The sequence below is a fragment of the Ursus arctos genome, unplaced genomic scaffold (genome assembly GCF_023065955.2).
Source record: "Ursus arctos isolate Adak ecotype North America unplaced genomic scaffold, UrsArc2.0 scaffold_11, whole genome shotgun sequence".
Classification (NCBI taxonomy): Eukaryota; Metazoa; Chordata; class Mammalia; order Carnivora; family Ursidae; genus Ursus; species Ursus arctos.
The window spans coordinates 55,600,510-55,627,723 of record NW_026622775.1 but is presented as its reverse complement, the minus strand read 5'-3'; the positions used below and the strand labels follow the sequence as shown (position 1 = coordinate 55,627,723).

Sequence of the window (27,214 nt, the reverse complement as noted above, 5' to 3'; positions counted from 1 at the left end):
AAATAACCATTCATGTGGCTTTTACTTTCTTCTAGCTTAATTGAAGTCTGATTGACAAATAAAAATATATATATATTTAAGACATACAACATGGTGGTTTGATATAAGTATACCTTGTGTGATGATTACCACAATCAAGTCAATTAATATGTACGTCAGCGCATATAGTTAACTGTGTGTGTGTGTGTGTGCGCTGAGAACACTTAAGATATACTCTCCTAGCAAATTTCAAGTATACTATACATTATTAACTATAGTTAACCATGCCGTAGATCTGTAGAACTTACGTTACAACTGAAGGTGTGTACTCTTAACCAGTATCTTCCCATTTCCCCCACACCCCAGCGCCTGGCAACCACCATGCTACTCTGTTCCTTTGAGTTCAGCTTTTTTAGATTCCACATGTACATGATACATACAGTGTTTGTCTTTCTGTGTCTGGCTTATTTTACTTAGCCAGAGGATAATGTCCTCCAGGTTCATCCACACTGTTGCAAATGGTAGGATTTCCCTCTTTCTTAAGGCCAGATAATATTCCAATGTATATGCCACATTTTCTTTATTTATTCATCTGCTGATAGACACTTAGGTTGTTTTCATGTCTTGGCTACTGTGAATAATGCTTCAGTGAACATGGGAGTACAGGTATCTCTTCAAGATACTGATTTCATTTCATTTGGATGTAAACCCAGAAGAGGAGTTGGTGGATCATATGGTAGTTCTATTTTTAACTTTTTAGGAACCTCTGTACTGTTTTCCATGATGGCAGGACCAATTTCCAGTCCCACTTATAGTATCCAAGGGTTCCCTTTTTTCCACATGCTTTTACCAGAATTTGTTATCTCTTAGCCTTTTTATAATAGTTGTATTAACAGTAGATGATATCTCATTGTGGTTTTGATTTGCATTTCCCTGATGATTAGTGATGTTGATTGAGCACCTTTTCATATACCTGTTGACCATTTGTATGTCTTATTTTGAGAAATGTCTTTTCAGTCCCTTTGCCCATTTTTAATTGGTATTATTAATTAATAATAGAAAATTAACTTGCCCTTTTTTGCAATCAAGTTTTAGGAATTCTTTATATGTTTTGAATATTAACCCTTTACCAGATACATGGTTTGCAGTACCCAATTTTCCATAAACTGCCATTTCATGTTGTTGATTGTTTCCTTTGCTGTGCAGAAGCAGTTTGGTTTGACATAGTTCCACTTTTTTAGTTTTGATTTTGTTTCTTGTGCTTTTGGTGTCATATTCAAAAATTCCTTGCCATGATGTGTATGTTCTTTTTTGAGGTGCCTGTTCAAGTGTCTTGCCTGTTATCGTTATTGTTTTCTTTGGTTTCTAGATCTAGTTCTTTGTATATTCTAGATACAAGCTCTTTGTTATGTGCGTTGAAAATTCATCTTGTCTTTCACTGGCTTGTCCTTCTACTGAATGGCACTTTTGAAGAACAGAAGTTGTTAGTTTTATTATAGTCCAACTTATTGAATCCTTTTCTTTATAGTTAGTGTTTTTTGTATTCCGTTTAAAAAAAATCCTAAGGTCATGATGATTTTTTTTCCTGTGTCAACTTCTGAAAGCTTTATTGTTTAACTTTCAAATTTAGACCTGCAGCTTATCTCATAAAGATGTTTCTGTATGGTATGAAGAGGAGTCATTTTATTTTTTCTGATTTTGTATCCAGTTGACGCTGCATCATTTATGAAAAAAACCCTTCTTTTCCACTGTTCTGTAGTGCTATTTTTGTTGCAAATCTCTATATATGTGTTTCTGAACACTTAAATTACTCCATTGATTTCCATCTATGTTTTTACCATTATGATACTTCCTAATTATAAGGGTTGAAGTCGTGATATCCAATAGATCAAGATTTCCCATCTTGCGAATTCAAGAGAAATCTGGCTAGTCTTACCCCTCTTCATTTCCATATAAATTTTAGAGTAGGCTTCTCAAAATATGTTGTTGACTTCTTTATGAATATATGGAATATTTAGATTGGAAGAAATTATAGTTTTCAATGTAGAGGTATTTCATAAACTTGCATAATTCCAGAAATTTTATACTTTCTGATGCCATTGTTTTATTCATCTCTTTTGAAATTTTATTTTATAATTGTCACTCATATATAAAAGTAGAAATACAATTCACTTTTGTATATTGACTTTATATTCAGCAATTTATCAGATTAAGGAATTCTTTTCTAGTCTTATTTTATAAAGAGTAATGAAATTTATCAAACTCTTTTTCTGAATCAGTTAAGATGATCATATGATATTTCTTATTATATTAATGTTGCAAATAACCAGGGATTGATTTTCAAATATTAAACAGGTTTTATCAGTATTATCACTTTTTTTTTTATTGTTACCAGTCTTATAAGTTATAGATTTCATGGATTTCATTTGTGATTTTCTGATTGTAAGTGAATTCCATTGTCATATTTTGGCCATTTAGGTTTCCTTCTTTATAAATTGTATTTATATTCTTTGCCCTTTTTATGTTGCATTGCCTATGTTTTTCATGTGAATTTTTATCTGGTTTAGATTACTTTTATCTAGTATATCATCACAGGTTTTTCCCACATGCCAATTCATTTATGATGCTTTTTTTGGCCATGCAGATTTTTTTTTTTAATTTTCATGCAAGTGTGTCTTTTTCTTTATATCTTTTCAATTTCCTTTAGTGCGTACAAGTTTTCCCAAATTTTTAAATCAGTTTGATAGACAACATATGCATGTATGTGAGTGTGAATGGGCACACACACAGATGCAAGACATTTAATCTAACTGGAAGTCTAACAATTTTCTGGATTATTTTTTGACGATTATTATTTCAAATGAATTTTAAACTCATTTTATATAATTGGGTATTTTGATTAGAATTGTATTAAATTTATATATTGATTTTTGGAATATTGTTTTTATTCTACTAAATTCAGGAGTTTAAGTATGTCTTTATCTTTGCACCAGTCTTATTTTGTGTTTATCAGTAACATTTTGTTTTATTCATTTAAGTTCATAAAGTTTTTTGGTAAAATGATGCTTTTTTTTTTACCATCCTTTTATTTATTTAAATTCAATAAATTAACATATTGTGTATTATTAGTTTCAGAGACAGAGCTCAGTGATTCATCAGTCTTATATAATACCCAGTGCTTATTACATTAGGTGCCCTCCTTAATGTCCTTCACCCAGTTACCCCACCCCTCCAGCAACCCTTAGTTTGTTTCCTGTAAGAGTCTCTTAGGGTTTGTCTCCCTCTCTGATTTTGTCTTGTTTTATCTTTCCTTCCCTTCCCCTGTGATCCTCTGTTTTGTTTCTTAAATTCCACATATGAGAGAGATCATATGTTAATTGTCTTTCTCTGATTTCACTCATTTCAGTTAGCATAATACCCTTCAGTTCCATCCACATCACTGCAAATGGCAAGATTTCATTTTCTGATGGCTGAGTAGTATTCCATTGTGTGTGTGTGTGTGTCTGTGTGTGTGTGTGTGTACACACACATATATACATACACCACATCTTCTTTATCTGTTCATCTGTCACAAACATCTGGGCTCTTTCCATAGTTTGGCTATTGTGGTCACTGATGCCATAAACATTGTTGTGCAGGTACCCCTAGGATCACTACATTTGTATCTTTGGGGTAAATAACTGTAGTGCAATTTCTGGGTCATAGGGTAGCTCTATTTTCAACATCTTGAGGAACCTCCATACTGTTTTCCAGAATGGCTCTACCAGCTTGCATTCTTACCAACAGTGTGAGAGGGTTCCCTTTCTCTACATCCTTGCCAACACGTGTTGTTTCCTGACCTGTCAATTTTAGCCATTCTGACTGGTGTGAGGTGGTATCTCATTGTGATTTTGATTTGTATTTCTCTGATGATAAGTGATGTGGAGCATTTTTTCATGTGTCTGTTGGCCATTTATATGTCATCTTTGGAGAAATGTCTGTTCATGTCTTCTGCCCATTTCTTGACTGGATTATTTGTCTTTGGGTGTTGAGTTTGATAAGTTCTTTATGGATTTTGGATACTAGCCCTTTATCTTATAAGACATTTGCAAATACCTTCTCCCATTTTGTCAGTTGTCTTTTGGTTTTGTCAACTGTTTCCTTTGCTGTGCAAAAGCTTTTTACTTGATGAAGTTCCAATAGTTCCTTTGTTTCCCTTGCCTTTGGAGACATGTCTAGCAAGAAGTTCCTGCGGCTGAGGTCGAAGAGGTTGCTGCCAGTGTTCTCCTCTAGGATTTTGATGGGTTCCTTTATCACATTTAGGTCTTTCATCCACTTCGAGTCTATTTTTATATATGGTGTAAGAAAGTGGTCCGGTTTCATTCTTCTGCATGTAGCTGTCCAATTTTCCCAGCACCATTTGTTGAAAAGACTGTCTTTGGGGCGCCTGGGTGGCACAGTGGTTAAGCGTCTGCCTTCGGCTCAGGGAGTGATCCCGGCATTGCGGGATCGAGCCCCACATCAGGCTTCTCCACTATGAGCCTGCTTCTTCCTCTCCCATTCCCCCTGCTTGTGTTCCCTCTCTCGCTGGCTGTTTCTGTCTCTGTCAAATAAATAAATAAAATCTTTAAAAAAAAAAAAAGAAAGAAAGAAAAGACTTTTTTCCATTGGATATTCTTTCCTGCTTTGTCTAAGATTAGTTGACCATAGAATTGAGGGTCCATTTGTGGGTTATCTATTCTGTTCCATTGATCTGTTTGTCTGTTTTTGTGCCAGTACGATACTGTCTTTGTAGTAGAGCTTAAAGTTCGACATTGTGATGCCCCCCAGCTTTGGTTTTCTTTTTCAACATTCCTTTGGCTATTTGGAGTTTTTTCTGGCTCCATACAAATTTTAGGATTATTTGTTCCAGATCTTTGAAAAAAAGTTGATGGTATTTGATAGGGATTGCATTGAATGTGTAGATTGCCCTGGGTAGCATAGACGTTTTAACAATATTTGTTCTTCCGATAAATGAGCATGGGACGTTTTTCCATTTCTTTGTGTCTTCCTCAATTTCTTTCATGCATGTTCTGTAGTTTTCTGACTACAGATCCTTTTCCTCTTTGGTTAGTTTATTCCTAGATATCTTATGGTTTTGGTGCAGTTGTAAATGGGATCGATTCCTTAATTTCACTTTCCTCTGTCTCATTGTTAGTGTATAGAAATACAGCTGATTTCTGTGCATCGATTTTATATCCTGCCACTTTGCTGAATTGCTGTATGAGTTCTGGCAGTTTGGGGGTAGAGTCTTTTGGGTTTTCCACATAGAGTATCATGTTGTCTGTGAACAATGAGAGTTTGACCTCTTTGTTGATTCAGATGCGTTTTATTTCTTTGTGTTGTCTGATTGCTGAGGCTAGGACTTCTAGTACTGTCTTGAACAATAGTGGTGAGAGTGGGCATCCTTGTTGTATTCCTGACCTTAAGGGAAAAGCTCTCAGTTTTCCCCATTGAGAATGATATTCACTGTGAGCTTTTCCTATGTGGCTTTTATGATAACAAGGTATGTTCCCTCTATCCCTACACTTTGAAGAGTTTTAATCAAGAAAGGATGCTGTATTTTGTCAAATGTTTTTTCTTTATCAATTGAGAGGAAATGTAAATTGTAAAGAAAGAGAATCTTATATATGTACAAAAATAAAATTAAATACAGTGAAAGGATAGAATAACTGTAAAAATGAAAATTAAAAAAAAAAGAATATAAACAGGTGCCCAGAACAGAGCAATACACTATATCTTGGATGTGTTTTTGTTTGTTAGAAGAAACTGTTTCCCAAAATTGTAAAGAAAGAAAAACTTACATATATGCAAAAATAAAATTAAGTACAATGAAAGGATAGAATGTAACTGTAAAAATGAAAATTTTTTTAAAAAAAGACTTAAAAATCAGTTGATAAAATAAGAAATTGGTTGAAAAGGAAAAAGAAAAAAAGTTAAAATTGAAAGACTTATGAGAAGGAATCATGAGAAAAACCCCATGAGTTCTGTATACTGTTTTCCCCTAGCGCTGGAGTTTTGCAGTTCTGTGTGATCAGTAACCTTGGTCTTGGCTGGATATTCTTGCTGATCTTCTTGGGGAGGGGCCTCTTGTGCTGATTTTCAGGTGTCTTTGCTCTGGGCAGAATTACACCACCCTTGCCAGGGGGGCAAGCTAAATAAGCTGCTCTGGTTTGCTCTATGTGGCTTTTGTTCACCGAAGGCTTTCCACCCCCCTTCAGAAGATGAGAATGAAAATGGCAGCCTCTCAATCTCCAGCCCCAGGGCCAAAAGCTATCGCCCTCTACTCCTTAGTGTCCTTCAGGGAAAAGCAATCCATCACTCCTGTCTCCTTGGTTTCCATCCGCATTCCATGCTCACCCAACTTGTGACCGAGCGTTTCCTTCTTTTTTTAAAAAAAATTTTTTAAAGATTTTATTTATTTATTTGTCAGAGAGAGAGAGAGAGAGAGAGGCAGGCAGGCAGAGGGAGAAGCAGGCTCCCAGCTGAGCAAGGAGCCCGATACAGGACTTGATCCCAGGACTCTGGAATCATGACCTGAGCCATAGGCAGATGTTTAACCAACCGGCTGAGCCATCTAGGCGCCCCAGGACCGAACATTTCTTTTTTTTTTTTTTTTTAAAGATTTTATTTATTTATTCGACAGAGATAGAGATAGCCAGCGAGAGAGGGAACACAAGCAGGGGGAGTGGGAGAGGAAGAAGCAGGCTCCCAGCAGAGGAGCCTGATGTGGGGCTCGATCCCATAACGCCAGGATCACGCCCTGAGCTGAAGGCAGACGCTTAACCGCTGTGCCACCCAGGCACCCCGGGACCGAACATTTTTATCTCAGGCATGGGACCCTACTTTTAGTCTCCAAACCCTGCAGATTCCTGCAGCACCAGCCACGCTGCTCTTCTCGGTGGAAGATGGGGGGGGGGGGAGGCTGGGGATCTCTTGCCACAATTCTGTGATTTCCTGGGCCCCTGTGGCTCGTGGTTTATGGCAACCCTAAGCTGAAAGCTCACTCTGGGGCTTGCTGATTGCAGCCAGCTTCCCCCTACTGATACCTGGGAACTCTGCCGCACTCAGGCACCCTGTTCTTTGACCCCAGCAGTCCTGAGGTCACACTGTCCCATGTAGGATTCTGGCCTTTTCACCACCTGAGCACCTTTCAGTCAGGGGTGTGCCTCCCCAGAGCAGACTTCTAAAAGATGCAATTTTAAACTCCGCTGCTCAATCACTTTCTGGTAGGCAGCTTACAGAGGCTCCCTACCCCTGTGGTTTATCTTCCTATATATTGCCTTGGATTCACTTCTCCTTACCTCCTACCTTGCAGAAAGTGGCTGCTTTTCTATTTGTAGAATTGCAGCAGTTCTTTTCTTAGATCTCTGCTTGAGTTCACTGGTGTTCAGAATGCTTTGATAGCTATCCAGCTGAATTCCTGGGACCAGACAAAACTACGGTGTCCTATTCCTCTGCCATCTTGGAAAACTGGTAAATTGATTCTTACACTATGTATGTATTTTTGTCTTTATAATGGATGACATATTTTTCCTATTTCCCTTTCTAAATTGTTATTTCTAGTTGAAATAAAGCTATACTTTCTGTTTGTCTGTGTACAATTTTACATGCAGACACCTCACTGAAGTATTTTTTTTAATATATTAAGATTTTCCCTTGAGATCTTAGATCTTCCAGATGTGAGGGTCATATCATCAGTGATAGGAACTAGTGTTTTTTTGTCCAATATTTATTCTGTTTATTTCTTTTTCTTCTTACTGCATTTATTAGACACTCTAAAGCAATCTTTAATAATGGTGCTAACTGGCATTCTTGTTCCTGATTTTAATAGACATGACTTTATAGCAGAACAGTAGGCTGAATGAACAAAACACAGATGTGACCTCTATCACAATTTGTTGATGAGGCTTGGTATGGGGAAGATTTTCAAAACATGAACAACACTATAGTTTTATTAACTAGGAAGAAGTAAGAGGTAATATAACTCAAAAATACCTGCACACAACTTGTTTTCCTAAGGAAGTTAACTGAACTAGGTATAGTTCCTGGTATTTTATTATTAGGATTGCAAGCAGCACAAAGTGCCCACTTAGTTTTAGTGATAATGATTTGAAATTGAGATCAATAAGGAAAACTCTGTTTTTCCCCAACCATTTCAGCCACCTATATGCAGACAGAACACACAGAAAATTGAATTAAAAGGGGTTGGGATTTCTCCATGTGGGTAGAGTGAGTTAAAGATGTATGTGAGAAAGTGATTATTATTTTTTTTCTAAGATTATACTTATTTATTTGTCAGAGAGAGAGCACGCGTGCACAAGCAGGGAGGGCAGCAGGCAGAGGGAGAGGGAGAAATAGACTCCCCGCTGAGCAAGGAGCCCGATGTGGGGCTCAATCCCAGGACTCTGGGATCATGACCTGAGCTGAAGACAGATGCTTAACCAACTGAGCCACCCAGGCGTCCCAAAAAAGTGATTTTTAATGATGGACTTTAGATGGATTTTAATGAGGATGATGGTGGAGAGAAAACATGGTAGGATCAGCACATTACAGTTACTGGTGGGGTAACATTTTTTAAAGTTGGGATAGTAGAGGGAGATAAGTAGAAGAATAGGATGTTGGAAATTAGAAGGTGGATTATTTAGCATTGCAAATTTTGAGGAGCTCTAGTTAATGACAAGCTCTCTGAGATATAACCGTTGGAGTGACTGAGGTAGGGTGAAGATAAAAATCACTGGAGAGGAATTGAGAGGCCCAGAAATTGGAAGGATTATTAATGGAGATCTAGCAATCAACTAAATTAGTTAAGACAGAATTAGTGTTGGGGAGATTTCCTGACTGGGAGTTAGAAAGTAACATCTTCGAGGAATGAATGGGAGTGACCTGGGTATCCTACAGATAACTGCAATAAGTTGTTCTGAGGTAAATCCATTCTCTCTTGGCATCAGTTAAAAGTATGGGGAGTTTAGGGGCACCTGGGTAGCCCAGTTGGTTGAGGGTCCAGCTCTTGATTTCAACTCAGGTCATGATCTCAGGGTCATGGAATTGGGCTCAGCCCTGAGCAGGGAATTTGCTGGAGAGTCTCTCTCTCCCTTTCCCTCTGCCTCTCCCCCCTTCTAAAATAAATAAATAAATAAATCTTTTTTAAAAAAAGGTATGGGAAGTTCCTGAGCAATTAGAAGTAACTAGCAATTACCAGAAACAAATAAAAACAGTTAGTTAATGATTTAAAATACAACATTGTGACACGTGTGTTAGTTTCAACAAAAGGGAAAAGAAAGTAAGCCATATGTTAATCATCCTAAATATCACTATGTATAATTAAAATGATATTTAGCTATGATGTACCTTAATCATTTATCAACTTTTAATACATAACAGAGCTTACTCAGTAATTTACCTGTTGTAAGAATGCAGTTTTTGAATTTTGCTATAAATGCCGTTATAGGTAAAATTCAAGTTATTTTTGAGAATATAGCATGATCTTTCTTTTTTTGTTGTTTCAGAGACTTCTGAAAGGGAGAAGTACAAACCTTTAATTACTGGAGAAGAAAAAGTAAAATATATTTCACCCGAAATGAATCCATCAGGTACTGTTGGTTCTTCTGTTGAAACAAACAGTCCAGAGTTCAGTGAGGCATCTCCACAGACGTCATTGAAGCCAGAAGGAAATGTGGATGGTATTTTAATAGCTCAAAATGAGCTCTATTTAACTTGATAATACTTTAATTTCTTCTATATAAACAGGCCTTTATAAACAGATCATCAGAATATGTGTATATGTTTGGGTGATTCATCTCAAATTAGGTTCGTTGTTTTTCTATGTTTAATAACTGGTCTGGATTTTTTTAATGCTGCATAATAAATCACCCCAAAACTTAGTGTTAACACTTTTATTATATCTCATGATTTTGTGTGTCAGGAATTAAGTCAGGGCTTGACTAAAGTAATTTTTATAATTCATGTGCTTTTGTCTCTGGGATCACTTGGTGGTATTCAGCTGGCAATCTGGTCTGATGGGTGCAAGATGGCTTCACTGGTGTCCTTTCAGATATAGCTTGAAGGCTGTGTTAAGCTGGTCCTTTCTCCCTCTTCATGTAGTCTCCACACCTTTCCATAACTCTTTCCAGCAAGGTAATCTGACTTCTTATATGGTCGCCAAGGCTCACAGATCCTAGGCAAAAGCTACTTATACTTTTAAAAGCTAGTCTCAACTGGCACAGTATCACTTCTGCCATACTTCATTGGTCAAAGCAGTCACAAACCAGCCTGATTCAAAGGAGATAAAACAGAGCCCACCTCTCCAAGTTAAGAGTGTTAAAGAATTTACAGCCATTGGAAAACTGCCATGGTCTGCCACTGACCAAAAATTATTTACATTTTCTCCCACGTGTAAAATGCATTCACCCCTTCTTAAAGTGTCATCTTATTTGAGAGAGAGAGAGCGTGACACACGAGCAGGGAGCAGGGCAGAGGAAAAGAGAAAGAATCCTAAGCAGGTTTCACATTCAGCACGGAGGTGGACATGGGGTTCAGTCTCAACAACCCTGAGGTCATGACCTGAGTCAAAATCAAGAGCCGGATGCGGGGCGCCTAAGTGGCTCAGCCATTAAGCATCTGCCTTCGGCTCAGGTCATGATCCCAGGGTCCTGGGATCCAGCCCCACATCGGGCTCCCTGCTCAGCAGGAAGCCTGCTTCTCCCTCTCAGACTCCCCTTGCTTGTGTTCCCTCTCTCGCTGTCTCTCTCTGTCAAATAAATAAATAAAATCTTAAAAAAAAAAAAAAAGAGCCGGATGCTTAACTGACCAAGCCACCAAGGCACCCCAAAGCCTTGTCTGCTTATTAAAAGGGCTGAAAGCCTAAACTATTATCCGGGTCAGGCCTATGTAGAAGTGAATTTTCTTGGGCACAATTCTTTGAGTACAGTTACTCTCAATCTCAAGACCTGTAAGTGAAAAAAATAAGTTACTTACCTTCTGTTTATCTCATATACAGTAGTGAAACAGGAATAGAGACTCCTTTTCAAAAACAAGGACAATGGGGGACACATATCAATCATTGGTCTGTAGAAATTCTGAAAGTAAGCCAGGTGTTGCAATGTCAGCTTGCTTCCTTTGCACCAAAGTTAGTGCCCTCAAGGTCTTTTCTAAACTATATCTTTCTTTCCTATGCAATCCAAGCTGATGGTGTTTCTGCAAATTGAATTTTCTTAATTTTGTGGGCTTTGTATGAATGTTATTGACATTCACTACATTTAATCACTCTTCTTTTTTTTCCTTCCTTCCTTCCTTCCTTCCTTCCTTCCTTCCTTCTTTCCTTCTTTCCTTCTTTCCTTCTTTCCTTTCCTCCCTGACTTCGTCTTTGACCTGAATTCAGTGTTTGTTTTGAGGCCATGTTTTCCCTTAAGAAGCTTTTGTTGACTGGAAGGAATTAACTTGGGCTTTCTTTTCAAAATTGTCCTCATAAACTAAACAGTTCTTTCTTCAGTTAATCTCTCTCTTCTTCAACTTTATCAAAGGCTACGAAAGGAACTAGCTGGAACTTTTAACATTCTGCTTAGATAGCATCTTAGCTAGATCATTGAATCTCTTTGGTATGTTTTCTATCATCGTTGTTATTCCAGGCACCATATTTTCTGCCACTATAGAACAAGAATCTCGTTTTCTCTAGCCTCCAGAAACTTTTTTCACTGGCCAATCATCAACAGTCTCCTTGAAGCACTTTTAACTTCTGCCCACTGCCAAGTCCCAAAACCAGTGGACATGTTATAAGCTTTTGTTATGTCAGCACCCTATTTTCAGATAGGAAATTCTATTTCATCTGTCTATTGCTACAAAACAAATTATTCCCAAAACTTAGTGGCTTAAAATAACTTGTTTTACCTTACGTTTTAGTGGGTTAGGAATTGGGAAAGTTCTCCTGCATGCAGCATCAATACCACTTAGTGGTATTCACCTGTCAGCACGGCTTATTCTGGAAGGGGCCAGATGACATCATTCCATGCATGGTGTCTCAGCAGGGCCTGTTTAGCTGGTTCCCTCTCCCTATTTTAGTTTCAGGAACTTGCCACGTGGTCTTTCCAGAATAAACTTTCATGGTGGTTTAGGCTTCCAGATTCCAGTGTAGAAGCTGCCAATTTTCTTGAAGACTAGAGCTGCAACTGGCATAAACTTGAACTGTATTCAGTTAAGACAATCACAGTGCCAGCCCAAATTCAAGGGGAGGGGAAGTAGAGGCCCCCTCTAGATGAGAGAAATGTCAGAGACCTTGCTATATGTGACCGTCTTTAACTCACCATGATAACTTAAATAGTCTTACTTATTAGAATTATAGTTAGTAGGTACTTATACCTTTTGTTTTAAAAAAACAGAACCCTGTTAGGCATATAGTAGAGAGTATACAGCCCAGTACAAGTCAGCAAACATTTCCTACAAAGAGCCAGATAGTAAATATTTTAGACTTTGAGGGCAATACAGTCAAAAATCTAGTTTGTAGAATAAGTCATATTGGTATCGTTTAAGGTGTTAATGAACAATTATTCACTAAAAAATAAAAGATTTTTTCCCCAAGGGCTTACTTTGTACAGGTAAACAAAAAAAATCATTTGAATAATGGATAAAAACTTTAAGGACTGGTACAATATCAATTCTCTTTCTAAATAGGACAAGCTAATTGGAAACTTTAAAAATAGAGAATGAAAGATTATCTGGATTCCAGGAAAAAAGAGGGGCTGATGGTGGCTTAAGAGCATTGTGGGGTACCTGGGTGGTACAGCTGGTTAAGTGTCTGACTCTTGGTTGTGGTTCAGGTCGTGATCTCGGGGACTTGAGATCAGACCCTGCTCAGTGGGGGATTTGCTTAAGACTCTCTCCCTCTGTCCTTCTCCCCATGCTCGCACTTGCGTTCTCTCTCTCAAATAGATAAATCTTTTTTAAAAAGCACTGATAATCTGAATTGAATTGGAAAAAGAGAAGTCAGCAAATGAAGACAGGACCTTTTCTCATTAGTATTTACTTTCAGGAAATAATGAAAGAGTTAACAAGATTAAAGATCTACAGATAAAATATTTAATTTTTTTTATAATTACTATGTTAGCCTAGAACTAGGTAATGATAATTTATAGAATACTTACTCAAGTATCTATAGATGGATTTTGCTTCAAGACATGTTTATTGTTATATTTTTGATTTTCAGAAGCTGATGGCTTAGAAACAGAAGTACTGCAAGAGCCAAGTGGAGCAAGCAAAGATGGTAGCTTGCCATGCAAAATTATTGACGTGTGGATTAGTGAGATAAAAGAAACAAAGGAAACTGAGTATGTCACCTCTTTTTCCTTATATTTCAAAACCTGGGTCCCTTTTCGTAATACTTTTTAAAAAAATACTGTAATAACCTAATACTGCATTATATCCTATTATTATAATACCTTATAAAATAATTTAATTTTTGGAAAGATATTATGTTCATGTGGTTCAGAAATCAATTATATAAAGATACAGAGTAAAAAGTCTCTTTCCCAACTCTTTTTCTCTTCCCTCCAGATATTTTTAATCTGTACAAAGCAAAAATGTCTCCCTCTCTTTTAAATAAAGTTACTAGTATAGTGTATATGGTATTTTTACCTTTTTATTTTTAGTCAGTAGCCTAGGAATTTATTCATATTAATCCATGAAGAGCTTCATTTTCTTTTCTTATTTTATGGCTACTTAGTATTCCATTGTATGGATATACCACAACTCAGCAAGTCTTCTACATTAATTGATATGCTATATTAATTGATATTTCAAATGATGTTGAAATTTTTATAAGATCATTTTGCATGTATATACGTATATCTGTATGGTAGATACATAGAAGTACATGTCCTGTGTCAACTGCATTCTTATAAATTGCATTTGTAATTCAGTTACTGTTCTTCCCAGGGTTTTTACTAATTTACATTCTCAGAAAGAATGTATGAAACTTCTCATTTCCCCGAGCCTATCAAACTTATTATCAAAGTTTTTTATTTTTGCCAATCTGATAGGTTAAAAAATATCTTGGTTTGGGTTCTTAGTTTATCCATCTCTTATTATTGGTAAGGTGAGCACATTTTTTCAAATGTTTAAGTTTCATGTGAATCTTTTTCTGTGAGTTCTCTGTATATATCTTTGACCCATTTTTAAAATGTGGTTGTTGGTCTTTCATAAATTAGTAAGAACTCTTTAAATATTAGAGATATTTGCCACGGTTATGATTATATGAGTTGCAACCGTTTTTTCCTTCTTGGTCATTTATGTTTTATGTTTTTGCCGTGAAGAAGTTTTTTTTTTTAATAGTCATGTTTACCTGGATTTTAATAATCATTCAGAGATACTTTGTTCTTTCTAAGATTCTCAAAGAATTTTTCAGTCTTTTTTTCTAGTACTTTCAGGGTGGGCACTTTTTACACTTAAATCTTTAATCTATTTGGAATTTATCCTGGGGTATGGGTTTAGTTTTTCTTCAGATGGCTACCCAGTTGTCCACTTGTATTTATTAAAAAGTCCATCTTTCCTACCTAGATTAAAAATGCCACTTTTTATATGTACTAAATTTTCTTAATTTCATTATTCTTCTTTTTTGGTTTTCTTGGCTATTCTTGCTTGTGTAATATTTCCTTTGAATTTAGAATTTACTAAATTTTGCCTACCTTCCCCAGGAAAAAAATCAATTGGTATTTTATTGGGATACTAAACTCATAGATTAACATAGGGAAAATCAGCATGTTTTGTTCTTCCTGTCCAAGAGAAACATGATAGGCCTTTCTTTTGAGTAAGTTTTGAGTATTTTTATAGTTTCCTTCATCTAGGCTTTACACTTTTATTGGTAAGCTTATTCCTAGATATATTATTTTGTTTGATGTTGTAAATGGTCCCTGTTCTTCTATGAGATCTTGTAACTAGAAGGTTGTACATATGAAAGCTTAGATTTCTTTATATTGATTTTGTACCCCACTACCTTACTGATATCTGCTATTGTTCATGATAGATTTTCAGTTGAATCTTTTGCTTTTTTCAGATATACAATCATATCATATGAAAACTGATGATTTTATGTCTTTCCAATTTTTTAACACTAGTTTTTTCTTCTATGATTACTTTGGTTAGTATCTTTTATACAATGTCAAATATTGGAAATAGGGGGTACCTCTGTGTTGTTCATGATTTTAGTAAACATGCTTCTGTTGTTAACCATCATTGGGCATGACTGTACTTTCTGAGATAGGTATCTATTAATGTTTTGCTGATTTTTTAAAAAGTTAGGAATGAATTTTGTCAAATAGTTTTCATTCTCTGTGGAACTGTTGATATGAATGTTTTCCTTTATTAGTACAGTTAACTTTTGAACAACACAGTTTTGAGCTGCATGGGTCATCCTATGCATGGATTTTTTTTTCAATAAATATATTGGAAAATTTTTTGGAGATTTGTGGCAATTTGAAAAAACTCACAGGTGAACTGTGTAGCTTAGAATACTGAAAAAAATAAAAAGTTGGGTGTTTTAAGAATACAGCATATAATACATATAACATGCAGAATATGTATTTATCCACTGGTTATGTTATCATTAAGGCTGTGGTCAACAGTAGTCTATTAGTAGTTAAGTTTTGGAGAAGTCAGAATTTACACACAAGTTTTTGACTGCATGGGGGATTCAGCCAGCACCCCATCCATCCCTCCATGTTGTACAAGGATCAACTGTGTAGGGGGGCGCCTGGGTAGCACAGTCGTTAAGCGTCTGCCTTTGGCTCAGGGCGTGATCCCGGCGTTCCGGGATCGAGTCCCACATCGGGCTCCTCCGCTGGGAACCTGCTTCTTCCTTTCCTACTCCCCCTGCTGTGTTCCCTCTCTCGCTGGCTGTCTCTCTGTCACATAAATAAATAAAATCTTTAAAAAAAAAAAAAAGATCAACTGTATAATTAATTATTTTAATGGATTACTTAACATAAACCATCCTGCATTCCTTAAGTAGATTCTTCTTGGTCATGACATATTATTTTAAGGTACTTATGTATTTTAGGATTTTTTTTTTTTAAAGATTTTACTTATTTATTCGACAGAGATAGAGACAGCCAGCGAGAGAGGGAACACAAGCAGGGGGAGTGGGAGAGGAAGAAGCAGGCTCACAGCGGAGGAGCCTGATGTGGGGCTCGATCCCAGAACGCCGCGAGCCGAAGGCAGACGCCCAACCGGTGCGCCACCCAGGTGCCCTGTATTTTAGGATTTTTGTATTAATACCTGCAAAAGTGATCTGCAGTTCTTTTTGGTTATGGGAAATTATTGTTGGATTTTGTTATTCTTGTTACGGTTCCTTTATAAAAAGTAGTTGGAAGTTTCTTCCTTTGCCATCGTCTGTGGCAGGAACAATCTTTTTCTATTAAGAGCCAAATAGTGCTGTGGGGCTCGATCCCGTAACGCCGGGATCACGCCCTGAGCCGAAGGCAGACGCTTAACCGCTGTGCCACCCAGGCGCCCCCAAAGGTTTTATTTATTTCTAATCATACAAGTAACACTTTCCTTCATTCAAAATGTAATGTTCCTTGATTCCTCAGAAAGTTAAACATAGAATTACCATACGCTGCAGCAATTCTACTCCTAGCTATATACTCGAAAGAATATGGGTGTGCAAACAAAAGCTTGTACACAAATATTCATACAAGCACTATTAACAACAGCCAAAAGGTAGAAACAATCCTGGAAATGACCCACTGTCATCTGCTGAATGCCCATCAATTTCTTAATGGATAAAAATATATGGTATATTCCACATAATGCAAATAGTGTTTCTGTTTTCTTTGGATAAATACCCAGTAGTGGAATTACTGGATTATATGATATTTCTATTTTTAAATTCTAGAGGAAACTCTGTACTGCTTTTTATAGTGGCTGCACCATTTACATCCTCACCAGCAGTGCACAAGGATTCCTTTTTTTTTTTAAGATTAATTTATTTATTCATTTATTTGCCAGGGGGAAAGAGAGAGAGCACAAGCAGGGGTAGTGGCAGTCAGAGGGAGAAGCAGGTTCCCTGCTGAGCAAGGAGCCCAATGACTCAATCCCAGGACACTGGGATCATGACCTGAGCCAAAGGCAGACTCTCAACCAACTGAACCACCAGGCCTCCCAAGGATTCCTTTTTTGTCCACATCCTCACCAACACTTACTTCTTGTCTTTTTGATAATAGCCATTCTAACAGATATGATATGATATCTTACTTGTTTTTGATTTGCATTTCCTTGATGATTAGTGATGTTGAGCATTTTTTTCTGTGTTTGAAATCTTTGGACTGTATTCTTCCAGTCTTTAAATTTTTGTTTAAAAAAATATAACACATGAATTTAATTCCCAGCTGTATTGAAATAAAATTGTCCGTTCTTCTTTACCTTTTTTCCTCACTTAATTCACTCTCTTTGAGTGTTAAAACTTTTTTGTACATATCATTCTATATTTTATACTGTGCTACATACCATTTTTTTACATTGCTTACTTAGATTTATTTTATTTATTTTATTTATATTTATTTATATTTATAGACTATCATTACACAGTATTTCACATAGATTTCTGCTTCATTTTTTTAACAGCTGCATGATATTTTAGTATTAGTGTATTATAATTGTTCTATATTCTCTGCTATTAAGGGGCATTTTGATTGCTTGAAGTAGTGGTTATCAAACATTAGCAAATATTAGAATTACTTTGGTATTTATTAAAATAAATTGCTGGGCCTTATCCCCCAAAGTTTCTGATTGATAGGTCCAGGGTAGGCCCTCAGCATTTGTATTTTGAACAAGTTTCTGTGTGTTCCTAACATCTAGGGGCCACATTTTGGGAACCACAGTTATAAGAAGTGGTGAGGCTGGTTTTTGTGACTGATTATGATTGGTGAAGATTTTAACAGGTAAAAATACAGTGTACTTATGAGAGAAAAAATATGTATATATCCACACACATAAGTGAGGAAAATATTTGGAAAAGGGACCACAGGATGCTAGTGAATTTCTGCTCCATTTTGTTTTTTGTTTTTTTTATTTAAGAGTGCTTTTATTTCCAGTAAATTGTATTTCTACCAATGTATCCATCTGGGCAGGTTGGAAGATAAGATCACTGTTCAGCAAAATGAAGTTTCTGAAGATGAAATCCCAAGGAATGTGGACCACCTTAGTGAAGTCGATATAAGTAAGCCTCATTGTATTAGACTAGATACTTTCCGGAAGGTTGTTAACATGCATCTGTTTTATTTGGACAACATATTAATAGCATTTTTTTATCAGTCACCTCAATTGTTTAAAAAATATAATAGACGTAGAACACTATATTCTCATTAATAAGCCTGGATTGTTTGGCCAATTATTTTGTCAAATATTCAGAACAAAAAGAATTGCTTGCCAAAATTAAGCCAGTATACTTAGGGCATTAAGTAAGTTGTCTTCTTGTTTTTAATAATATTACTTATAAAACATGAGAAATACAATTTTTCCTATCCATCCTATAGGAACAAAGATAAACTGGAGCAAATATGAGTGTCTAAACAATGTATTTTCACATTTCCTTATATTTGTGTCTACATTTTAAAACTTTCATTTAATGGAGGTATATAGCAAATTTATCTGCTTTCTGAAAATAAAACCTTCTGTCAAAGTTTACTTATAAGGTAATATAATCATATCTATACTTTGATTTTGTTTTTCTGATAGACATAGAGTTTTTGGCTAGATTCATGTTAAATACTGTGCTTTTTCAATATCACATAGAGCTTAAGTACTGTATAGGCTTATCACAAAATCTTTCCTTTATACCACAGGACCTGAAATAGGTGATTCTCAGCACTCTAAATGTGATGTAGATAAATCTGTGCAACCAGAACCATTTTTCCATAGAGTGGTTCTTTCAAAACAGTTGAATGTAGTCTCTCAAATACAGTCAATACTGTGTTCACCAGAAGAATCCTTTCTGTTTCGATCTCGCTCTGATTCACCACCAAAAAATAAAGACCAGAATTCCTTGCTGATTGGACTTTCAACTGGTCTGTTTGATGCAAACAACCCAAAGGCAAGTATGCACCTCCAATGGAAAATATCTATTTTAGTAGCATTTCGTATTTATTGTTTTTCTTTAATAAACTATAACATTGAGTTTTAATCTCTTACACACACACACACACACACACACACACACACACAAATAAACAAAAACAGCAAAAAAAAACTTACATCTTCTCTTCTGGGATTCTAAAAAGAATTTGCCATTGAGAGTACAACTAGGACAGACTATTTCATTGGCTCCTTGTTCAGGATTCTTTTTATAGGGTCTACTTTTATTTAAGTAAAAGATCCCTCTTACACTATTTCCCTTTCTCACTACTCAATCCAACTTCCATTTTTCGCATAAGACTAAACTTAAACAATATATTTTAAGTGGACAGAAGTGCTGTTTGCCTGATTTGTATGTAGAAAGGGTAATAGAATTATATTCATATACACTTTCTGGCAAAAAAATTTCAAACTTACCTTTTTCTCGTTATTTTTGAAAATATGTAACCAATTTTTCTTATTAAGGAATTACAATATTATCTCTACAGAAAATTTAAAGATACAAAGAAATCACATGTCTTGTTATGTTACTTTTGTAACATTTGTGTTTCTGTGTTTACCAGTGGGCTTGACATTTTTCATGTATTTAAGTCTACATGGGAATGGATTGCCTGAATTCTTTTATCCTTTTTAAATATGTCATTTTGATTTTCAATTTAATTTTCAAATTGGATATGTTTTTATTTTGGGGAGTGTTTTCTTAAGCTTATTTTAAATGTAGAGATTGCTCAATTCTCTCACTTGTCTAATAGCAGTCAAACTTTCAAAGATAATAAACTGTGAAAACAAATGTATGATCTTCAGAGTTTGAGAATAAGGCCTGTTTATGGGACAGACAAGGATTATCCTATAATTCATGTACTTTCTTTTGTAGTAAAGGTGTATAGCTAGCTGTCTTTAGCCCAGGGCTTTTTTTTTTTTTAAGATTTTATTTATTTATTTGACAGAGATAGAGACAGCCAGCGAGAGAGTGAACACAAGCAGGGGGGAGTGGGAGAGGAAGAAGCAGGCTCATAGCGGAGGAGCCTGATGTGGGGCTCGATCCCATAACGCCAGGATCACGCCCTGAGCTGAAGGCAGACGCTTAACCGCTGTGCCACCCAGGCGCCCCAGCCCAGGGCTTTTGAATAACTTGTCGCTATGTATAGAGTTAACATTGCTTACATAATATCTATTTTATTATTTGATTTTCTTTCATGACCTTAGTTCAGCCTTAGTAGTTCTACGGAAGTACTTACTTAGGAAGTAAGCACAACAAAGCAGATTTCATGTAGGGGACTGACTGTGAGGGAAAGAGCAAGAAAAAGCCCCAGAAAATCAAGCAATTTGTAGCCATTTAAAGCAAGGACAGAAGGCCATATGTACCTGCCTGTCCCTTAAATCTTTGAGGTCATGAGAGTTCATCACTGGGCCAAAATGGTGACCTTGAAATATGAAGAAAAGGTAAAAAATTATTTATAACCATTTATATAATCTGCTTACTAAATGAAATAATTTGAGCTCTTACAAAGATTTTTTGTTAAAATTCTTTTTTAAAATGTCGTTGTATTACTTGTCCTCTTTTTTTATTAAAGGAAATCCTCCTTGTATTTTGAATCCTAACCTCTCTCACCTTCTCAATGATTCACTCCTTTACTTTGGTCATATCAGCTTGTATCATCAGCTTTTTCCTGTATAATGGTTCATTTCCTCAACATACATATTCTAGTAAGTCCCATTACTAATACATTGCCAAATTCCCAGTACCTTTTTCTCTCTTGCTTTTCTTGACTTTTCTTCTTCCAACACAGTTGATGTGTACTTTATTTTTAAAATCATTTTATCTCTTGGCTTTCTTTCTGTCATATTTTCCTCTGCACCCATGAGTCACCCTTTAGTCTCCTTTACTGGTGGCTGCTACTCTAACACATCTCTTTAAAAGAATGTGTGTTCTTCTATCATCATGTTAAAATGTTCTGTAAATGTCAAGAATTAAGTCAAATTGGTTGATAGTATTATTCAAGTCTTCTTTATCTTTACTAATTTTTTGTCTGTTTATATCATTTGTTGAGGGAAAAAATTGGAACAAACTATATAATTATCTATCTTTTCATTTGTGTCAATTTTTGTTCCATGTATTTTGAAACTTTGTTATTGAATGAATAAAAATTTGGTATTACTATACCTTCTGGATGAATTGATAGGTTTATTGTTGTGAAAGGTCCCTTTTTGTTTGATAATGTTGTTCATTTTCTGTGTTCTTACTGATTTTCTTTCTACTTGTTTATCAGTTACTGAAAAAAGAGTATTGAAATTTCCAGTCAATTGAATGCAAATTAATATTTATATCTTCTTGATAAATTGCCTTCTTTGTCATTATGAAATGACTCTCCTTATTCTTGGTCATATCACCTTGTTCTGAAATCTATTTTGTCTGGTTTTAATATAGCCATTCCAACTTTCTGTTGATTAGTATTTATAAAGTATACACACACACACACACACATATATATACGTATATACATATACTATACTAAATCTACTTTACATATATATACGTATATGTAAATCTACTATACATATATATACGTATATACGTATACTACTATACTAAAATCTACTTTACATAAAAATCACTGTGATTACAAGTTAAAGATGTAAAATATACACACACGTATACATATATATATGCATGTGTGTGTATATATTTTATATCCTTGTAATCACAGTGATTTTTATGTAAAGTAGATTTTTTATAGCTGTCGTTAAGTCTTGCTTTTTTTTTAATAAAAATTTTTTATTATGTTATGTTAGTCACTATACAGTGCATCCCAAGTTTTTGATGTAAAGTTCCATGATTCATTACTTGCGTATAACACCCAGTGCACCATGCAATACGTGCCCTCCTTAATACCAATCACCAGACTATCCCGATCCCCGCCCTCCCTGCTAAAGCCCTCAGTTTGTTTCCCAGAGTCCGTAGTCTCTGATGGTTCATTCCCCCTTCTTTTCACCCCTCCTTTCTTCTTCCCTTTCTTCTCCTACCGATCTTCCTACTTCTTATGTTCCATAAATGAGTGAAACCATATGATAATTGTCTTTCTCTGCTTGACTTATTTCGCTTAGCTTTATCTCCTCCAGTCCCGTCCATGTTGCTGCAAATGTTGTGAAATCATTCTTTTTGATGGCTGAGTAATATTCCATTGTATATATGGACCACATCTTAATCCAGTCATCTGTTGAAGGGCATCTCGGCTCCTTCCACAATTTGGCTATTGTGGACAATGCTTCTATGAACATTGGGGTGCATATGGCCCTTCTCTTCACTCCGTCTGTATCTTTGGGGTAAATACCCAGTAGTGCAATGGCTGGATCATAGGGTAGCTCAATTTTTAACTTTTTAAGGGACCTCCACACTGTTTTCCAAAGTGGCTATACCAACTTGCATTCCCACCAACAGTGTAAGAGGGATCCCGTTTCTCCACATCCTCTCCAACATTTGTTGTGTCTTGCCTTGTCAATTTTTGCCATTCTAACTGGCGTGAGGTGGTATCTCAGTGTGGTTTTGATTTGAATTTCCCTGATGGCTAATGATTTTGAGCACTTTTTCATGTGTCTGTTAGCCATTTGTCTGTCTTCGTTGGAAAAGTGTCTGTTCATATCTTCTGCCCATTTTTTAATTTGATTATTTGTTTCACCTGTATTGAGTTTGAGAAGTTCTTTGTAGATCTTGGATACCAGTCTTTTATCTGTAGTGTCATTTGCAAATATATTCTCCCATTCCGTGGGCTGCCTCTTAGTTTTTTTTGACTGTTTCCTTGGCTGTGCAGAAGCTTTTTATCTTCATGAAGTCCCACAAGTTCATTTTCTCTTTTGTTTCTCTTGCCTTTGGAGTTGTGTCATGAAAAAAGTTGCTGTGGCTGATGTCATAGAGGTTGCAGCCTATGTTCTCCTCTAGGATTTTGATGGATGACTGTCTCACATCGAGGTCTTTCATCCATTTGGAGTTTATCTTTGTGTATGGTGTGAGAGAGTGGTCAAGTTTCATTCTTTTGCATGTAGCTGTCCGATTTTCCCAGCACCATTTATTGAGGAGACTGTCTTTTTTCCACTGGATATTTTTTCCTCTTTTGTCAAAGATTAGTTGCTCAAAGAGCTGAGGGTCCATTTCTGGGTTCTCTGTTCTGTTCCATTGGTCTATGTGTCTGTTTTTGTGCCAGTACCATGCTGTCTTTGTGATCACGGCTTTGTAGTATAGCTTGAAATCCGGCAACGTGATGCCCCCAGCATTGTTTTTCCTTTTCAACAATTCCTTGGCGATTCGGGGCCTTTCTGGTTCCACACAAATTTAAGGGCTGTTTGTTCCAGTTCTTTGAAAAATGTCATTGGTATGACATTGAAAGTGTAGGTTGCTCTGGGTAGCATAGACATTTTAACTATGTTTATTCTTCCGATCCATGAGCATGGAATATTTTCCCATCTTTTTGCGTCTTCTTCAATGTCTTTCAAGAGTGATTTTCTAGAATACAGATCCTTTACGTCTCTGGTTAAGTTAATTCCGAGATAACGTATGATTTTTGGTGCTATTGGAAATGGGATGGATTCCCTAATTTCTCTTTCTTCAGTCTCATTGTTCGTGTATAGAAATGCAACTGATTTCTGAGCATTGATTTTGTATCCTGCCACCTTACTAAATTGCTCTATAACTTCTAGTAGTTTGGGGGTGGAGTCTTTGGGTTTTCCATATAGAGTATCATGTCATCTGCGAAGAGAGACAGTTTGACTTCTTCTTTGCCGATTTGGATACCTTTTATCCCTTTTTGTTGTCTGATTGCTGTTGCAAGGACTTCTAGTACTGTGTTGAATAATAATGGCGAGAGTGGGCATCCTTGTCGTGTTCCTGATCTTAAGGGAAAGGCTTTCAGCTTTTCTCCATTGAGAATGATTTTCGCTGTAGGCTTTTCATAGATGGTTTTTTGAAATTGAGGAATGTACCCTCTATCCCTACACTCTGAAGGGTTTTAATCTGGGAAGGATGCTGTATTTTGTCAAATGCTTTTTCTGCATCGAGAGGATCATATGGTTTTTGATTCTTTTCTTGTTGATATGATCTATCACACTGATCGATTTGCGAATGTTGAACCACCCTTGCATCCCAGGGATGAATCCCACTTGGTCATGATGGATAATCCTTTTAATGTACTGTTGGATCCTATTAGCTAGGATCTTGTTGAGAATTTTGGCGTCCATATAACTTTCTCTTCTACCATATTCATCAGGGATATCAGTCTGTAATTCTCCTTTTTGATGGGGTCTTTTCCTGGTTTGGGGATTAAAGTAATACTGGCCTCATAGAATGAGTTTGGTAGTTTTCCTTCTGTTTCTATTTTTTGAAACAGCTTTAGGAGAATAGGTATTATTTCTTCTTTGAATGTTTGGTAGAATTCCCCGGGGAATCCGTCAGGCCCTGGACTCTTGTTTTGGGGGAGGTTTTTGATCACTGCTTCAATCTCTTCATAATTAATCGGTCTGTTTAAATAATCAGTTTCATCCTGTTTCAGTCTTGGTAGTTTATAGGTTTCCAGGAAGGCATCCATTTCTTCCAGGTTGTTTAATTTATTGACATAAAGCTGTTGATAAAAGTTTCTAATGATCCTTCCTATTTCATTCGTTTTGGCTGTGACCTCTCCTCTTTCATTCATAATTTTATTAATTTGGGTCCTTTCTCTATTCTTTTGAATAAGTCTGCCCAGTGGCTTATCGATCTTACTTATTCTTTCAGAGAACCAGCTTCTAGTTCTGTTGATCTGCTCTACTGTGCTCCTGGTTTCTAATTCATTGATCTCTGCTCTAATCTTGATCAACTGCTTTCTTGTGCGTGGGTTAGGCCTGTTCTTCTGTTCCAGCTCCAGCTTCTTGAGGTGAGACTATAAAAACTACATTTTAGATTTTTCTGTTCTTTTGAGTGAGGCTTGGGTGGCTATGTATTTTCCCCTTAGGACCGCCTTTGCAGTGTCCCATAAGTTTTGGACCGTTGTGTTTTCATTCTCATTGGTCTCCAGTAATTGTTTAAATTGATTTTTAATTTCCTGGTTTATCAACTCATTCTTGAGCAGGATGGTTCTTAGTTTCCAAGTGTTTGATTTTCTTCCAAATTTTTCTTTATGATTGAGTTCCAATTTCAAAGCATTGTGGTCTGAGAATATGCAGGGAATAATTTCAGTCTTTTGGTATCGGTTGATACCTGTTTTGTGACCCAGTATATGGTCTATTCTGGAGAAAGTTCCATGTGCATTCGAAAAGAATGAGTATTCTGTTGTTCTGGGTTGTAGTGTTCTGTATATATCTCTGAGGTCCATCTGGTCTAGTATGGCATTCAAAGCTCTTGTTTCTTTGTTGATTTTCTGCTTAGGTGATCTGTCTATTGCTGAGAGTGGAGTGTTGAGGTCCCCTACTATTAACGTATTACTATCTATATGTCTCTTTATTCTGGTTAAGAGTTGTCTTGTGTATCTAGCTGCTCCCCTGTTGGGGGCATAGATATTTATAATTGTCATATCCACTTGTTGGATACATCCTTTAAGAATAATACAGTGTCCTTCTGTATCTCTAACTACAGTCTTCAGTTTAAAATCTAATCTGTCTGATATGAGAATTGCTACCCCAGCTTTCTTTTGACGTCCATTGGCATGAAAGATGGTATTCCATCCCTTCACTTTCAGTCTGGATGTGTCTTTAGATTCAAGATAAGTCTCTTGTAGACAGCAAATGGATGGATCATGTCTTATTATCCAGTCTGCAACCCTGTGGTCTTTTATAGGAGCATTTAGGCCATTCACATTGAGAGTGATTATTGAGAGATATGATTTTAATGATGTCATGTTGCCTGTGAAGTCTTTGTTTCTATAGATTGTAAAGTTCTGTTCTGTATCACTCTTAGGGCCTTTTTACTTTTATAGAACCCCCCTTAATATCTCCTGTAGGACTGGTTTCATGTTTAAGAATTCGGTCAGTTTCTGCCGATCCTGGAAGGTCCTTATCTCTCCATCAATTCTGAATGACAGCCTTGCTGGATAAAGGATCCTTGGCTGCATGTTCTTCTGGGATAGAGATTTGAAAATATGCTGCCACCCCTTCCTAGCCTGCCGTGTCTCTGTAGACAGGTCTGACGTTATTCTGGTATTTTTTCCTCTGTATGTGAGAAATCTTTTTGCCCTGGCCGCTTTCAATACTGTATCCTTGGATCTAATATTTGCAAATGCACTATGATGTGACGTGGTGTACGTTTGCCATGGCCGACCTTGGGAGGGTTCCTCTCTGCCTCTTGGACATGAATGCTTGTTTCCTTTGTCAGATTAGGGAAGTTTTCAGCTACAATTTGTTCACATATCTCTTCTAGACCTCTGTCTTTCTCCACCCCATCGGGGATACCGATGATTCTGACATTGGAACGTTTCATTGAATCAGTAATCTCCCGTAGTGTGCAGTCTTGAGATTGGATTTTTTTGAGCGAAGTTTCTGTTTTAACTTTCTCTTCTACCATCCCATCCTCCAATTCACTAATACATTCTTCTGCCTCATTTACCCTGGCCGTCAGAGCATCTAGTTTTGACTGCATTTGATTCATAGCCTTTTTAATTTCTGCCAGATTCGCTCTCATTTCCTCCCTTAGAGATTCTGTATTCTCGCTAATATTTTCATTAATATTTTTTTCAAGCCTACACATCATCTTGACCATTGTTACTCTGAACTCCATTTCTGACAATTTGGTTATATCCATATCCATCAGTTCTGTGGCAGAGGCCACAAACTCATTATCTTTTCTTTGCTGGGGGCAAGGGGATTTCTCCTCCTCGTCATTCTGATGAGGAGAGGTTGCGGGGTTGCCCAGAGCCCAAATTATTGACCAGGACCCAGGCAGTGTGCACTTCTTTTATAGGGACCTTAGGGATGTGGGCTTCTTGATTTTTCAGCTTGCCTTCTGGGGAAGGGGCCTGCTGCGCTGATATTCAGGCAACCCTGTTTGGGTAGAGTTGCTCTGTCCTCTGCAAGGGGGGATGAGGATGGGCCCAATGTGAGCCGGTATTTCCAGGCTTTTGTTCTCTGGCGGCTTTCCCTG

At 36.6% G+C, this 27,214-nt stretch overlaps 1 protein-coding gene across 12 annotated transcripts in view; it reads left to right on the top strand.

Annotated features, from left to right (window-relative positions):
* NEK1 (NIMA related kinase 1) overlaps window positions 1-27,214 on the top strand; it is a 251,489-nt gene that overhangs the window by 166,136 nt on the left and 58,139 nt on the right. For 9 of the 12 annotated variants that reach the window (XM_048212192.2, XM_048212194.2, XM_044379262.3 and 6 more), the window contains 4 exons: window positions 9,507-9,680; window positions 13,196-13,316; window positions 18,114-18,202; window positions 18,828-19,075. In XM_048212192.2, coding sequence (XP_048068149.2) covers window positions 9,507-9,680; window positions 13,196-13,316; window positions 18,114-18,202; window positions 18,828-19,075 — 632 coding nt within the window. The remainder of the gene's footprint in view (window positions 1-9,506; window positions 9,681-13,195; window positions 13,317-18,113; window positions 18,203-18,827; window positions 19,076-27,214) is intronic. The other 3 variants (XM_048212195.2, XM_048212197.2, XM_048212196.2) reach the window with 1 other exon arrangement.